Here is a 17,122-nt window from a genome sequence, read left to right as displayed (position 1 = left end):
TTTTGTTCCTTTGTCACCCATAAACTCCCATATAAAGCATGATTGTATCTTTTTTTGTTAGCTTTTAGAGACTAATTTGGGAACAGAGGACAAAGGACTGCTTGACTATGTTTGTGAAAATGGTGTGATCCCTCGAAGCCTCAAATTTATTGTCAGCAAAACAGTTCGTGGTGTTCTCTTGACAGCGTCATACATAAGAGATTTAGTTCCATTGTTTCAGATCCTGGATTGGATTCTTCTTGATTTATACTGATTGATTGTTCATGCAAAATTAATGATTCAACAGTTCAGACTGTCAATAATATGATGGTGACAAAAAGTCTAGCAGAACTTACAGACGTGAGTCCAGAGATGTTGCACTGTAGCATCGTGGTGTCCTCCACCACCATCTCACCCAGCAAAGGACTGAAGGAAGGAGCACAACTCCAGCTCACTGCAAATACAAACACACACTTACAAAACTCAAAAAGAAAAAGATTGGGAAAGTTGGTACTGACCAGTTCAAAATTAAGATTTTTTATTGCTTTAAAAGTTTTTACTCATACAAAGTTATTTTTCAAACACTTTGCAATGTCATTTAGTACCAGAATATTGTAATACTGAGTATTACAAAATTCTACTGAGCATGCAGTAGTGGGCATGATGGGGCTGACCTTTGTATTTGGTAACCACAGCAGAGTTGACGCAGAGAGGTTCCTGGAAGTCAACCCTCAGACTGGTGCTGCTGCTGACAGACAGGCGAACTACACTAGGAGCATCTGGAGGGTCTAAGTAGACAGACAGACACAGACAAACAGTAAGAATCAAAAAAAGACAGGTGGAAAGCAGAGAGACGGTCAGGTGAACAAAAGCAGACTAAGATCCTATCCTGTATTTTACGACCATTATAATTGAGCGAGCACACATGACTGGCAGCTTACTGTCATGACATCATTTAGACTTTGTGGTCTGTTGCACGATGCATTGCTCAGTTTTAGGAAAAAAAAGTTTAAGTGGTGTCATGTAGTGGATGCTTGTTAAATTGAAGCAATGTACAGTCAGCAATATTACATCTGTATTCCGAGATCTTCGCAAATTAATGTCAACTAAATCACCGCTGAGAAGAAGCAAGGATGTCATTGATTGTAATTGTCAATATAACTCCATTAACATCATTTTGACATGTGGTGTATGATTTACATGAGTATGTGGAATTAGACAGTGGGAAAAGACCTTTTTTTTTTTTTTGCATCAAAGGGCATATTGGTTTGGGTGGAAAGGAGGAGTGTGTGCGTGTGAGTGTGTCTGTTTTTGGGGGGTGGCTGTCTACCCTGCCACTAAGTGTGTCATGAAATGCCTATAAAAAAATAAAGCAGGAATACAAGCGTGTTATGTTTGCTCACACACACACACACACACACACACACACACACACACACACACACACACACACACAGAGTCGTGTGCTAGGCATCCTAGTGTGGAAGCCATTAACTCGGCCCAGACAGAATGCCAGCAGAGAAAAAGGGTGCACAAATGAAAACCAAAGACGACTGCTGGACTGCTGGAATGATCTGAGCAGCAACTGTTCAGCACGTGAAAAATCTCTGTAACAACCATCAAAGTCGTACTGAGGCCTTACTTGCATGCTCAAAGCCTGTCTGCATTCGTCGGAAAAGCCGGAGCCTCCACTCCCAGGCCTTCAGCTGCCGCTCCCTGTCCGATCCCTCACGCTCTCCGGGACCCTCGCTACGAACCTGGGCCTGAAGCTCCGACACCCGTTGCTCAGCCTCCTGCACCAAGGTGGCCAAATGCACTGCTCGGCCCTCCAGACTCACGACTAAAAAACAAATAGGAGAGACAGTGCGAGAGAGAAAAGTCAGTGCATGAATACTGTATTACAAAAACGACTTTCCTTACCCTTAGGGCCATGTTAAAATGACCTGGACATCCAGAAAAATGCTTGAATATTCAAACATAAAAAACACGGTTGGTAAATACAGCTTGAAGTTGAAAAATGCTGAAAAAAGCAGTTTTTTCAACCAAGTTTAAATGTGAAATATCATTAATGTAAACCAACAATGGTGATCATTCTTAATTCAAGAATAATTCTCCCGTGCAAACATAACATTTTTTTAGATTAGAGCTTTTAACTAGACTATATACCTATATTGATGAGCAAAGTCAATCAGCATGCTGGTTTTACTTTGTTTACTAGTGTTTCAACAAGGCACGTGGCTACACCGATATCGTTAGAAACCTATTGCCTGTGATACTGTGAATTGGTTTTGCAGGCCGCTCTCTTTAATGTCTTTGTTTGCCAAGATGCTGTGGCAGATTCCTCAATAAACTTCATTTAACTGAGCAGTCCCTCTTTAGGGATGACATCACCTAGAAAATGACACAGAAAATGGGGCTATGAAAGTGAGAGGGGTAAATGAGGGAGGAGTATTCTTCATATGCGGTTCTAAGGGAACACAAAATGGTGGGAACGTACATAGGCATAATTTTACACTGCCATTGTAAAAGTATTTTTCTGCAAAACTTGTGGAAAAATTTGTATAACTGATCTATTTATATCTTACACCACAGCCTCACACAGCCTCCATCAGAGGAATTTTTTTTCTCTCAAAGGGGGTAGGGTGTTACTAAAACAATGTGAACAATGATGTTTACTTAAACAAAAAACACATCACTATAGTAGATTAGATGTAACACCCAATGAAATATATTTAAATCATAGGCTTGTGCTTAGCGATAGCAGCTAGTGGGGGCATAACCCAAAGATTAAAGATTCAAAACTCTGCGATTGCCAGCATGTACGGATCACTCTAAATAAAAGTACATAACAGGTAATGTAAAGCTGTTGAGGTCACAAAGGACAGTAGCATACTGTACTTCTTTGGTGGCTGGTCATTTGTGGAGTGTTTGGGACTGGTGTGAGTCTGTGTTTAGTCTGTGTGGTCTGTGTTTGTTCATTGTAGATTCCACTGTTGAGCGTTAGATTCCACTGTTGACAGTAAGTTTAAAGCTCCGTGTCAAAATGTCCATCTGGGTGTTTAATTCTGCGGCTCTCTCTGTGTCTCCTCGAGTGCCTGTGAGCTTCTCTTTGAATACAAGTGTCTCCTCTGAGTGTCAGCTTTGTTGTTCTCTTCGGTTACTTGTGTGAAGATTTTAAGGCTGTTTGTCACTTTTAAAAGAGGTAATGCAAGGGTTTGAGGTTAGGGCTTATGCTAGGATTACTGCTGAGGATCATTTCTAAATGCTGATTTGGACTCCTGGATTGATCGGAATAGCTGTTGAAGGTCCATTTTGATTTACGTTTCCAGCACTTCTAGGCCTAGAAACTGGTCCAGATGCTGTCACCAGTGCGTACGTGTGCCTGATTTGTCCTTATTTCACTTCAAGGCTGGGATCCTCCAAAGCACATTAAAGTAGCTTTGTCCTATTGAGAGCCACTGAGGGATTTATAATGGGAATGTGAAGATTTAGAGAACTTGTTTGATTGTCGTTGTCTGCCCTTATCCCTCTGGTAACCACACACTGTGAAGTCAAGCATGGCAATATCAATAAGCATCAGAATCAATTCCTTTCAAAGCTCAAGAACGTCTTTGATGTCAATCCTCCTCAGATGGAGTTTGATTAGTACATGCTTATAAAAATAGAAGGCGAGCCTTTACTTTCCTCATGTGCTGTTGTTCTCTGCCTTTCTCTTTTGCACATACACACTCACATGGCTTACACTCTCTCGTGAGTTATTTGGGTTCTGGAGAGAGAGCACAATCAAAGAGCAAACTTCAGTAAACACCACTTTCCATTCAAGTGTTTTCAATTTAATGATACCTTTATAAGACGTCTGGCTCAGCTCTGGAAAAGTGTGTGCGTGTGTGTGCGCACAAGTACAAACAAACAGCCTAGGAGCCTTACTGGCGAGTTCTAATCATTAACAGAAGAAGGGAGCGGAGGCTCAGTAGATCACAGACAGTGAAAAGTGCTTACGAAGATGACTAATATTGCATCATAATTACCACCCCTTCATCACATTTAATATGTTTTCACTGCCAGCAGAAAACAGAAAGAGTTGTGTGTTTTGTCAGTAGTGTGTGGATGAATATATCACTAATGCACACGATAGGAGATTGTGTTTTGAGTTATGTGTGAGCCATTGCTTTGGGAAACACCTGCGGTTGTTTTGGTGGCAGCTGATGTTGTCGTGACAGCAGCTCTGGCTTCCACAACGAGAGTTGTTGGTTCCCACACAGTGACTATGGAAGCCCAAACAAATCAGTATCTGGTATCAGTTCTGAGCTATGCTAAGGAGTGAAATCTGCAAAGACAAAAACTATTAGAGATCTGTCAGTAAGTGGCAGATGTGGTTCTGGGCCTCACTCACATCATCAGCTTGTTGTGATTGGCAGAGGTCAACAAACTTTGTCTTTTTCCACATATCATACAATATTTGATTGGGTTAAGGTTCAGGCAAATCAACTAGCTTCCTGCTGCGAGCCAAGGTAGCATTTGCTATGGTGTGACTCACCTGCAAGCAAGCCAAAGTTCTACTAACAAAAGTAAAGCTGTCAAAATTTACAAGGAAACTGAGGACTGAATACATGAGGGTGCCATTAGTAGAAACACTGTGGTGACCCCAGAAGAATTTCTGGATGTTTTCTGCAGAAAAAAAAGATGAAGAGCTAATTTTATGAGGTAAGACTCTAGTTCATGTATTGATAACTTTTATCCCATTGAAAGGACATGTACAGTATAGGCTTAGTAGCTTTTGGCAACTTTTCCTGAACTCCCTTTAAAATATGTTTCGGGTTTGGTGAATGATTCCACTGTGATAATCAGTCACAGAAAAGGAAACAAATTCCAGCAAGTGGGTGTTTATGCTGTGTAGTAAAGTCAGTATGGGAAAAGAAACCTGTAATTCCCAGTGCTGTGAGCATATTACTACCGTATTTGTGTAAGTGTATCTACTCTCAGCTTGATTGTCAAATCAGATGCATGTTAACAGCAGGTGTGTAAACATTGCATTCTTCTTGTCTTGTTAAATCATAGCATCTACTTTATGCGTTGTCCAATGTGCTCTGGGAACTGTAGTTTTCATTTAAATGAGTGGGTAGGTACTAAAGGTACGTTGTGTTCCTTTACTCACAGTGGGGGCTCTCCTTGGCACCGGCTCGCAGCAGCAGCTTAGCCATGGGCACATTGTTGGTCATGATGGCGATATCGAGGGGCAGGAGGCCCTCACTGTTTGGGGTGTTTAGGTCCAGCTCCTCCAGACTGTACTGAGAGAGAAGCAGCTGTACCCAGTCCAAGTCCTGGTGCTCCACAGCCTCAAACAAAGTTTCACTACTCTGGAACTGTGACACAAAGAGAGTTTACAGGCAGTTAAAACAGAAATCTACTCAATGAGAAAGCTTTAGTTGTTTCAACTTGTATCAGTGAATGTTGAGCATTGCAATAATGTGCAACTCTCTCCCCCTACACACTCCCACAATGTTTCTCTCTATATACTTTCAGTCTAGCTCCACAATAGTAAAGATGGGTTGGTGTGTGATGTTACTACATGAAGATCTTTGACTATCCAAGTCGATATGTTTCCCAGACTATTTTTAGACTACAATGTTCCTGGGCTTATTATTTTTTCCTACTCTCTCTCTCCAACTTACTATGGTGGTTTTGCGCAGCCTCTCCTTCTCTCCTCCCCGTCCTGACACCACATTGTCCTCCAGGGCAGGGGGGTTGGTGCCCACACGGAACTTTCCAGACAAGTTGCGGTACAGGCGGCGAGCCGCGCTTGGTGAGGACAGGCTGGCCGACTTGCGGGCTGGGGCCGGCTGGTGGGCCTGGTCCCCCCTCATGGGCTGCGTCATCTTGGCAGAGTCAGCCCTAGAGGAGAAATGGGTGGATAAGAGAGAGGAGGAATATTGTAGGTGAGAGAAAGGAGTAGAATATAACTTTTTATAAAATATATGAACTCTGTGTGGCTTGACCACTTCTTGCACTTTGCGGAGAGAACCATAAATCAACCAAGAACATAGAAGGTTCTGCACACTTAGATTTCTTTAAGATCAGAACTCATTTGTATAAACACTGAGTCTATTTTTAAACATATCTTTGACTTTTATTCACCAAAAGTTGTTTAGATTTCTCTAAATCCATCTTTCCTTACAGCCCAGATTCCTCTCGGGCTGTTTCGGAAGCTATTTACATAAAACTTGGATCATTAATGACCACGTACTCTGATTGGCTGGAAGTGTAGCTCCCACCTTCACCTCCAGCCAATCGGAATACTACCAAATGAATAATGCGAGTCCCCTTACACCGCATGTTTACCTAGAGTAATGGCTGCAGGTGGAGACATAAGACAGTATGGGCCGTATTTTCGTGGAGGCGCAATGACCAGTGCAAGCAGCACATCGACAAGTTGGTATTTTCGTGACCTTGAAACTCACTTTGTGCGTCTGTGTGGCATTTTGGTGACCAGCGCAGAGCGCATGGTGACAGGTGAGAGGAGAGGCACAGAGAGGTGGGACGTTCAGTCAAAATTGGCACAGAAAATAACATTTAATGTGGTTAAAGCAGTTAAGTCAGTAAATCAGTCTGCATTGATCTATAAATGATTATACTGTATGAGAAGCTTCCTTCAGTTCATTAAATCCCTGCAGCATCTGAAGGCAGCAGGACTGATATGTTGATAAATCCGCAGCCTCTGAGAAGTGCCAGAGAGCAGTGCCATTACGCACGGTCATTCACTGTGTTTACCTTCATTAAATCACCTGAAAACGACACCACGGTGCTACAGTATAACCACACACACCTCTACACACTTCAGAATGGTTGGTTATAACTTGATATTCCGCTTTTTTATGATCTTTTATATCTTTCATTGTGACCTTATTCCCCGTATGAAGGTGTGGTGACTGAAAAATGTAATTGTAATGAGCGTGCAGAGCCTTCTTCTTTTCTTAATAGTTTATAGCTTGCCAGATTATTCTACAAAACAAACATTGACTAGTTGAATTCAATTTAACATTTTAACTTGTGATTAAAATAAATTTTAGTCTGGATTTGAATTTTTATCCATTCATACACAAAGTTGGGAAACATAATAAGATCTAAGGAAAGCAGTTTCTACTTTACAGGCTATACAGCAAACATGTTTCTATTCTGGCTCTGGAGAACAGCACCTGAAATTCATAAGGCTGAATGTGGCAATACTGTTGTAAGTGCCAAGGCATCAGGGTCTTACATGACTCACATTGTACTATATATCAATTGTTGAAACACATGTAATGCCTAGTGTTGAAGTAACGGCATGTACGGCAATGCCTGTCAAGTTTTTTGGATTGTGACCCCTTAAAACAAGGAATGGTCACTCATGAACCCCTGTCACAGGCTGCATATGTAGAATGGTGAAAGCCAATCTAAGAATTTCAGATTTCATAGGATCATCAGAAAAATCAGGAAAATAAAAAAAACATTATTCAAGGAATATTCATAAAAGCAAAAACATTTCAACTGCATCAATACTACCACCCCCAAAAATGACCTTTAACCCTCTTGGAGTTGAGCTTACACACCTGGCTGATTGCCACTGATCTATGGCATAGTGATAAATTACACTGATCTGCCAGATGGGCACCATGTTGGCGTTGTCAGCTCTCAGTAATGGTTGCCATATGAGTCATCCTGCACTATCCTGGTAGCTGATTTGCCAGTGCTGCTTTGTGACATCATCTCTTTCTTATGCGTTTCAAAAAGATCAGCATCTTGGTGTCTTGGCATCATTGGTATGACGACTATGCTGCCCTCTCCATTCTGCCATGGGAACTATGCGGATGACTGTGTTTCTAGGGTGAGTCTGCTCAGTGGTGTTCACACACACTCAACCGCTGAAGGAAATGTCAGCAGGACTCTACAGGCGATAGTGACAGACTCCGTGACGGGTCTCACCAAACAGAGGCAGAGAGATAAATGAAGTCCTCAAGGACGCACTTTCAACAGTTTTCTCTCCTTCTGTTGCCTGCCTGCGTAACATCTTAAAGGGAAACTTCTTTTTAAGTGACTAATGGGGACAATGATTTTTGAAATTGGTCCAGTATTGAGCAAGAGCCCTTCAGCTGGTAGCTGTGAAACTGGCTACAATGTAATCCTTTTGGGCAACAGTGCCCTGTCAATGTACGTCCACTAAAAGTGCTTGTCTTTGCCACTGACAGGCTAAGTCCACTCCATCTTACAGGACCCTACCCATGTCCTACACAGGGCCTTTGAATGGCTGCCCTCTGGCAGGCGTCTGGGCTGCCCTGCAGCTAGGACTAACCGGAGGAAGGCAACATTCATATATGAGGATGTTCGCCTATTAAACTCCAGTCTGCTCCCGGCCCCCTCTTCCTCTCTCGCATGAGACTAATCCCCACACTTTTTGGTCTGCCACAGCTCCCCCTCCACTTAAGACTTACATTATTTTTATCTCTGCTACATGGTCACTGTTTGTCTATCATGTTTTGTGTATATGTCCCTTTTACTATGCCTGCCTCATGAAATGCCCCTCGGGGATAAATAAAGTTTTTTGAATTGAAGTGAATTGAATTAAACAAAGTGTTATTTTAAGTGTCTGACAACATTATGGAAAAGATCATAAAAAGCCATTAAGCCATGACTTTGACAATCTTAACACTAAGCCATGCTTTCTGTACTCTAACACAACAAACCCCTCCTGGCACTCCTCTCTCCAACTCTGTCATGACCGAATATTTAGCTGATTTTGACAACAACAACAACCACAACTCAATTCATCTCAACGAAATTTCAGAACAAGACTTCTCCTTGAGCGAGACTTGGTTAGACACAGTAAAAAACAGACCGGATCAAGCAAACGGTAAAGAAAAATGTTTTATTCATCTGTATGGTCCTTTCCATAATGTTGTCAGACATTTATAATAACAATCTGAGTCTCTCGGTGGCAAAAACAAGCACTTTTAGTGGACGTACATTGTTGTCTCCATTAATAACTTAAACACAAAATGATGGGAAAACAGGGTCCAGGTTGAAAAATAACTAAGTTTTGCTTTAAGAACTTGTCCTTTTTTCTCCTCTGCTCTTGGTTTTTGTGCTCCTCTCCTTGCTGGTGGCCTTTCCCTCATCTCCTTATTGCCTAACTTTTCACTCCCATCACCTCCCACCATCTCTCCCTTTCTGTATCTCCCTATCGTTTCACATCTTGCTTTGCTTCAGCTGATTCAACTCTGAATCCAAGAATCTCTGAAATGAATACAGTTACATCACAACCTCCCCACTAGAAGCTTCCATGCTCATTTTGCTTTAATACCATTTCTTAAATAGTCAAGTTTCCATTCTAAATATAACAGTAATAAATAGTTAAAGTAGGTTATATCATATTTTTGAGACAGTCTGAATCCCTGCAGCAGTAAACATAACTGTCTCTAGCTATGTGTCTTGTTCAAGTCCTGGAGAAATGCTCACTTATTATCTGGCACTCTGGAAAACATCATCAGCTAAATACCTAAAATGTAAATGTTGTTCTTAAAAAGCAATGGTTTGAACAGGGGCAGGGAGAGGTTGAGTCAGGTTGGGCCATCATGCCATATGCCAAGAAGTATCACACAGGCCAAGAACAGATTTGTCAAGGTGAGAACATCTGTAGGAAAAATGTTATTTATACTCCTGCTCCGCTATGGACGTGTGAGCCCACACGAGCATGCATACGCACACACACACAAACCCACCCCCAACACATGCAGTTTGTACAACAGCTGACAGCGGCCTACATTGTAGACTTTAAAGCAGCTCCAAGCCCCCGCAACAAGCCCTTTTTCACAGGGCCGATACACCTAAAATACCCCCGATCCCCGTCCCTTCCCGCTCCGTCCCATCCATCTCCACTCCATCCCGTAATAGAGGCCTTATTTTAGACATCCTCGTGTTCCCGGCTGGGCCTAACCTATTCCAGGGTTCCAGATAAAGCGCGGCAGGTATTTGGAATAATTTTTCCATGGGCCTGGCCCGGAAGATAAAACAAGAGATATATTTGTAATGCGTGTGGCGGTATCCCATTTCAAAGAGAAAGCCCATTGGAATCCAGCCCCGGGCTTATTGTTATTTGCCTGAGATGGAACAGACAACTTTTTTCTGTCGGCAGGATGGTGCCCCATCACTCTCTGACGACATTAGGGAGTGTGTGGCGTGGTGTGGTGTGTATGTGTCTGTGCTTTCAAAGAGATGCTCCATCCTACACGTGAGCTTGGGATGTCATTCCCAATGACAAACCGCCTACCCTTGAGAGAGATAAAAGACCACCATACACAAATTCAACAGAGATTATTTTAAAAAGCTATGCAAAATCATACCCAAAGAAAGATCATTTGTGATGATTACAAATATTTCAACAAAGCTCATTTACCCATACTGTTAACTGATGACCACCATGATGACTGTAGGCTTTTGACCATGGACTGTATATAAAGATGGACATAGTGAGATGTGATGTCACCCATTGGTTTGCACTGGAGCCAGTTTGAAGCCCAGAGTTGCTGCTTATGGTCGGTACCATCTTTTCGACATTAAACTTACCAAAATATTGCAACAACAGTCCAACTGCGAGTCCTAGAACTAGAGAGAGCAGCAGGTGAGCGAACTGTCAATCACAACTGTCAATCAATGCCCAAATGGCAGACATCAAAGCCGACTTCAAGTCATCAAATCTTATTCATGGAGCATTAATTTCCAAAATGACCACCAGCACACTTATTAGAAGAATTGAATTTTGGCTAACAAGCACTGAGTCCACTGTCTACAGACTAACAGGCTAACAAACACTGTTTTACTCTGGGACATGAACAAATCTGGCGAGCAACCGAATGCAAGCGGTCTCTTCAGTATTCTTCGGCATACGGGCAGTAGATCAGCATGTACCGGATGTGTCAAGGGCAGCGAGTCTGTACGAGAGCTGGTATCAGTATCAGCAGCTGCTGAAGAGAGCAAAATTAGCATGACACATAGAGCCACAATGGCCACATTTATGGGAAATACATCAGGTTGAAATAACCCAGAATTTTCCTTCAAAGCAAGTTAAACGTTGTCACATAGTACTGAAGTAAGCTTTTAATTCAGTTTAAGGTTGTAATACTTCCATTTTATTGTTGGCAGTTGGTCTGGTGACATATAAAGCAGATTATGTGGGAGAAAGCAAGGGTTTTTGTTAGTTTCGGACTTTAGAGTGAGTATATGGCTACTTCTCATTGGCACGTACCAGTACAGACCCGACATGTATCAATCCCACAAAAGAATCGGCTCTTTGGATTTGTTCATTTCATGCCAGCACAATTTTTGAATGTGAGTCAGTTGGAGCCAGGGATCTTTTGGAGCCAGCATATAGCGACAGTCGGTGGGCACTGCACTTTAAGGCACTTCTGCATTGGCTTCAGCCTCATGCTGTGGTAGTTGCCACACTTGCTTTTGACACATTGTCCAATCAACGGCCTCAGTGGAGATTGAACAGGAACTGTTGTGCTGGCTGTTCTCTGGTAAACACATGGAAAAACATTTAAAGGACAAACTTACCTAAACTTTTTGAATGGTAGGGAAAACATTTAAATTGAATGAAAACTTACAGCAGAGGTTGGTAACAGAAGTTATAAGAGTGGCACATAACAGACACTATAGCCTACACTATCATCAGCTCCTTCACCTCCTTGAGGTAACTGCTTTTTGGACCAAGACTACCGCTGCTACAATCATTTGAATAAAGGACCAGAGTTCATTAACATCACACACTGAAAAACACAAACACCGCAATACTTAAACTCTCTCTCACACACAGACAGTCTATGTCACATAATTTCCTACAGTTTTACCAGTTTTGGGAAGCAGGAAGCAGTTGTTCTGGGAAAGTCTCTACCAAAAGCCATGTTTGGCCCCTGATCAATCCCACATCAAATACACCCAGTCTGTAATGAGACTGCACCAGCCCGACAAACAATCAACACCCCTAAGTTGCAAACACACACACACACACATAGCACCCCCTTTATTAATTATATCAGCCTGTTTACACAAACAACTTGCTCCTCCAGACAGTGAGTCACATATAAATAGATCCTACATATTTGTACTATGTAGTTTTTGTATGAGTGAAAGTCGAGCTGGGAAAAAACTTGTGATTGAAGCAAATGTTAAAGAATTGTTGGTTCCAGCATTGGAGAAATGGCTGTGCTTGCTTTTTTGTGCAAGCTAAAAAGGGAGCCACAAGTATGCACATAACAGCTCATAACAGTGGTGTGCAGAAGGATATCTCAGAAACACTTCAAAGCAAATCAGCAAACTGACAGCTGAGTGGAAAATGTTGCTTAGTCTGACGAATCCCAGTTTATGTTGCAACATATAAATGGCAAGGTCAGAGGCGCAAGAAAGAATGTATTCATCCAGCCTGTTGTCAACAGTACAGGAGTAACCGCACACACATATACTCACACTCACAGAAACACAACCATGTGCCTCAACTGTCAATAAGATTAGATTTTCCCAACTTCAAATCTGAGCATCTGAGATAGCAGTTCACTCATTCACAGCCATTTGACACCTGTCCTGTTCTAGTGGTTCAGTTCTGACAGAAATGGGATTGGATACAATTTTCCCCTACATCATCATCATCACCATTGGGGTTTCTTTGATTCTCACTCATTTTCCTCTTGTTTTTTTGTTTGTTGTCTAAAAGCTTTTTTTTTTTCTATCTTCTTTTTCTCTTCCTGTCTCTCTCACACACAATTTGATTTTGTTTCTGCCCCCTCTGCCTGTCATGTGGTGTAACGCATTCTTGACATCTGTTGATGCAACTCCGGGAGAAATTAACAACAGTTGGTTTGATGCTCCCGAGACTGATAGAACTGGAATCTCTATTTTAATACAATTAATCGCACAGCCATACTGGGTAAGACAAATGAGAACTTGAATGTAAGCAGAAAAAATGTTTTTGGCCGGAACATTCTGCTTCTATAAATACAGATAACATTAATACAAAGTATAAACAATGGAAAATTTCTTTAACAAGGCACACACACACACACACACACACCCACACACAGACACAAAAAGTCTAAAGCTACACGTTTTGCTGCACAGTGGTGTACCTAGCCATAGGCATGTGTTTGTGTGTGCCTGTGTGTGTTTGTGAGCATATGTGCATGAACATGTAGGCGCCAGAGAAGGGCATTACAGGGACTGCTGCCCAAATTAGCTACAGCAGCACAAAGAAAGATCTTCTGATAGTGTGGCACAAACAATACAGTTATGTTAATGCAAAGTGAAATGAAGAGAGCAAAGACAACAAACAGATTGGACACCTAAAAGGCCATATCTGTTCCAAGGGGCTTTAAAGCATGGAGCTGTGTAAAAGATTTTACCTGCAACAAAAAACCTTTTATAACAAAGCCAAAATCTGTTACTTTTCTTTGTTTTACTCTCTTCCTTAACATCACTTTCTCCATTTCCCTTCCCAACAAATTCTCCCCGTGCCCGTGCTCCCCTTCACCCCCTCGCCCCGACTCCATCCTATCCCACCCTAGCAAGTCACAGGGTCTCCAGGTCAGCTGTGTGATGACAGGACCACCTTATTTCCAAGCTTCTCACCAGGGCTAGTCTACCGCCATGAGAACACATAAATCTCTGCTTCATGTTTGTGTGTGTGTCTAATTGGGTTTATTACACACAGACACAAATGACCATTCATATTAGTTGACACGTATTGCATCGGTTGTCTGCATAGGTCAAGTCCTACAAAACAGACAAAGAGGTGGAGGTAGGTAGATGGATTGTGAGAGACAAGGAGAGATGCAAAAAAGGCAAAGAGCGGCACCAGAAGGACAGTGCTCACTGAAAACAGGGTGGTGGGGGTCAGAGAGGCAGACAGTGAGAGGAGAAAGTTGCACAAACTCACTCGTGTGCGTGCACACACACACACACGCGCGCACGCGCGCACACGCACACACACACACACACACACACACACACACACACACACGCACACACACACACACACACATACACACACTGAGCGAGAGTACGCTGGCTGCTCTAAATGTGGCTTGTAGAAGGAAATTCTGAAATCTGAGTCTTGGCACCAGACAGGCTGGAAGCAGGCAGGCTGCTGGACGCAGAGAGAGAGAGAGAGAGAGAGAGAGAGAGAGAGAGAGAGAGAGAGAGAGAGAGAGAGAGAGAGAGAGAGAGAGAGGGAGAGAGAGAGAGAGAGTGAGAGAGAGAGAGGATGAAGGGATGGGGGGGGGGGGCTTTATTACTAGAATTCATATAGCCGTCCCCTCTGTTTGGCTCTTATCAGCTTATAGGCAATGTGAGGCCATGCCAACGCTGTGACCTGCAGCTCCTCACTCACACTAAGTTGGCATGGCAACACAACAAATGCACATACACACACATGCTCGCATATTAAAACATCGGCACATATGCACATGTGCAGTCCTCTGTAGAGATTTCACATGATTTTACAGCCGCCAAGACAATCCGATAAACTTTCGACTCTTGAGGATTATATTTTACAGATGAGATTTTATTGGGGGATGTACAGTATCAGGTGTGTGCAAATGTTTCAGTAGTATACTCTTGCTAAAAACACCCCCTTTTCACTTTATCCCCAAGGTGTCTAAACAGCGAAAAGGAAAATGATTATTCTACCAGATGTGCGGTATACATTTTCAAATGAGGTTGACTTCCCTGGACGTAATGTACCTGATCAGCAACAACATTAACATGGACTTTGGTATTCAAATAATGCTCATCTGATAACAAGCAGCCTCATTAGTGCTGAGAAAACATTCTCCATCCTGTTACAACAGAGGCGGCAGACAGTACTACTGATACCAGACAGGATAAAGCCTTAGATTCTGTTGTTTACACCAAGTTTACACCATCTAGGCAATATTTTTCCACTGTTAAGTCATCCAGTTTTGGTAATCCACTCTCCACTGTGGCATCAACTTCCTCTTATTTCTATGTTGGGTGGGCTGAGATGGCGCTCTTTATATTCCTGCTTGAGTGAATCAGGCTATTCTCTTGTGACCTCTCACTCACTAGATGCCCTTTATCACATTAACACTATAGTGCAGCAAAATCCCACAAAGGTTTTGGTTGTGATATGCCAAAAACTGTCAAGTTCACTGGTACCCAGGTTGGTTTGATCACATCTGCTGTTCGTCACAGTTAGTTCAAAGAGTAACTGAGCTGTAGGCATCGTAGGCATTCTGTTTTTACTTATCATACATGACGCACTTTGAAGTGTGAGCCGTGTCGGGACAAACTGTGAATACTGAGTATATATTTTCTACACCATGCACCTAAAGAAGACCATGCTGCATGCTCTCACAGGAATATGCTCACACTGCCCTTTATGTCTATTTACACAGACTTTTTTTCTTGTCCTCTTCCTCTCACTTTCTCTCCCTCTCCCTTGGGAGAGCAGCAGAGAAAGAGGGGGCGGTCCGCTGTATGTTTAACCTTTGAAGTGGGCCTGCTGTGCCGAGCAAGGCCTGCCACCTGTTGGCTCTGTGTGTGTGCATGTGTGTGTGTGCACGCAGAGGTAAATCTCCCTAATTTTGATGAGCAGAGACAACAGCGGAGTCACCATGGGGATGTGGTGGCGGGCAGTGGCCGACGTTCTCAGGAGGGGGAGGGGGTGGTGGTGGTGGTGTTGCTTCCAAGGTGGGATCACACGCACACAAACATACACACAACCCCTCCTCTGTCAGAGGCTTGGTGACACCATGTCTCCCACGGTGATCGTGGGCCCAGCCTGGGTGGCTCCAGGCCTTCTGTGTGTCTCTCAGTGTGAGTGTGTGTGTCACACCAAAGGGGTCCCTGCCTGGGCCGCCATATGCCACCCACCCAGCCAGGGAGAAGAGAGGGGCGGAGGCGACCCCTGGCCACTGAAGCCACCAGTTGGCCCATTCTCTCAGTCACACGCCGGCCGGGCGCCATGTTTAAAGTCCCACGGCTGTTTATCTGGGATAGGGATGGAGGGAGGTGGTTGGGTGGGGTGGCTATTCTCCTGACACACACACACATGCATACACTCCTAAATGAATGGATAGATGGGCGAATGCAGAGTGTATGGTGCATGGTAACACAACTGATCTTACATCAGTGTGTGTCAGTGTACACTTTGCAGGATGCTCTTTTCTCGTTTCTGGAAGCTCACATGCATGCCAACAAACATTATGCACATATACACTCATACACCCATAACCAATATTGATCTGTGATCTATCGAGTCATTGACTGTATGCAATACAGTCAATCAAGACAGAGTAAGTGAAAGAAAGTTATTAATTATTATTTGCTATAGGGTGCACAAAAAACAAAAAGCTGACCATCCTGATACTGCTCGTTTCCATGGAGATAGTCACAACACAAGCCACATACAGTAGGAACATCTCTGATGAAGTCTAGACATTGAGCCCTCAGATGAAGATGTGGATGGATGAGACCTGGAGAGGAATTCAAGTTCCAACAGGTGGACAGGTGGAGATGGGTTATGTAAACCAAACACTGAAGTCCAGAAGGGAACAGTTTTCAATTCTGACAGCAACAAGATGAATGATTAACAGAGGTTTTGGCAAAATCAGACCAGTTGAAGTGAATATGGGAAAAGCAGTCAGTCAACTGACTGCGTCAGAAGTGGGGATAGAAAAAAATAAAGAGAGTAGAGAGAGTAAGCATAAAGTTCCTGGTTGAACTTATAAGCTTAAGTAAGTAAACGTCTTCTGTTCCATTGCAAAGTGCACTGACGTGGGCGTGGAGGTCTGTACTACCTGAGCTTCCTATCTCAATCTGTAAACCATTTTCCTAGACTAGTTTCAAACCACAAGCCTCTTGGGTCCCCAGCTGATTTTCTTTCTGCCTCTGACCCTGAATACAACCTTAACACGCACACACACACACACAGAAAGGAGACAGAGGGGTGTAGTTCCCCCAGCCTTGGTTGTCTTTTATCAGCTTATAAGCAACACATGGAGCCACGCTAACCCTCTGACCTACAGGCTGTCTGTCTCTGCACACACACACACACACACACACACACACACACACACACACACACACACACAAACAGAAA

At 43.0% G+C, this 17,122-nt stretch overlaps 1 protein-coding gene across 2 annotated transcripts in view; it reads right to left on the bottom strand.

Moving 5' to 3' along the window:
* The window catches only part of LOC121886601 (ankyrin repeat and fibronectin type-III domain-containing protein 1), a 58,381-nt gene that overhangs the window by 15,653 nt on the left and 25,606 nt on the right, over positions 1-17,122 (bottom strand). The window contains exons 4-8 of one of the 2 annotated variants that reach the window (XM_042396718.1): positions 5,652-5,871; positions 5,135-5,342; positions 1,622-1,819; positions 654-767; positions 336-433 (exon numbers count right to left, since the gene is read on the bottom strand). In XM_042396718.1, coding sequence (XP_042252652.1) covers positions 336-433; positions 654-767; positions 1,622-1,819; positions 5,135-5,342; positions 5,652-5,855 — 822 coding nt within the window. In that variant the 5' untranslated portion in view covers positions 5,856-5,871. Of the gene's footprint in view, positions 1-335; positions 434-653; positions 768-1,621; positions 1,820-2,877; positions 3,654-5,134; positions 5,343-5,651; positions 5,872-17,122 lie in introns of those variants that run through there. The other variant, XM_042396719.1, reaches the window with a different exon arrangement.

This window comes from Thunnus maccoyii, chromosome 20 (assembly GCF_910596095.1).
Source record: "Thunnus maccoyii chromosome 20, fThuMac1.1, whole genome shotgun sequence".
Classification (NCBI taxonomy): Eukaryota; Metazoa; Chordata; class Actinopteri; order Scombriformes; family Scombridae; genus Thunnus; species Thunnus maccoyii.
Note: the sequence above shows the minus strand (reverse complement) of the source record. Positions and strands in the feature narration are given on the sequence as shown.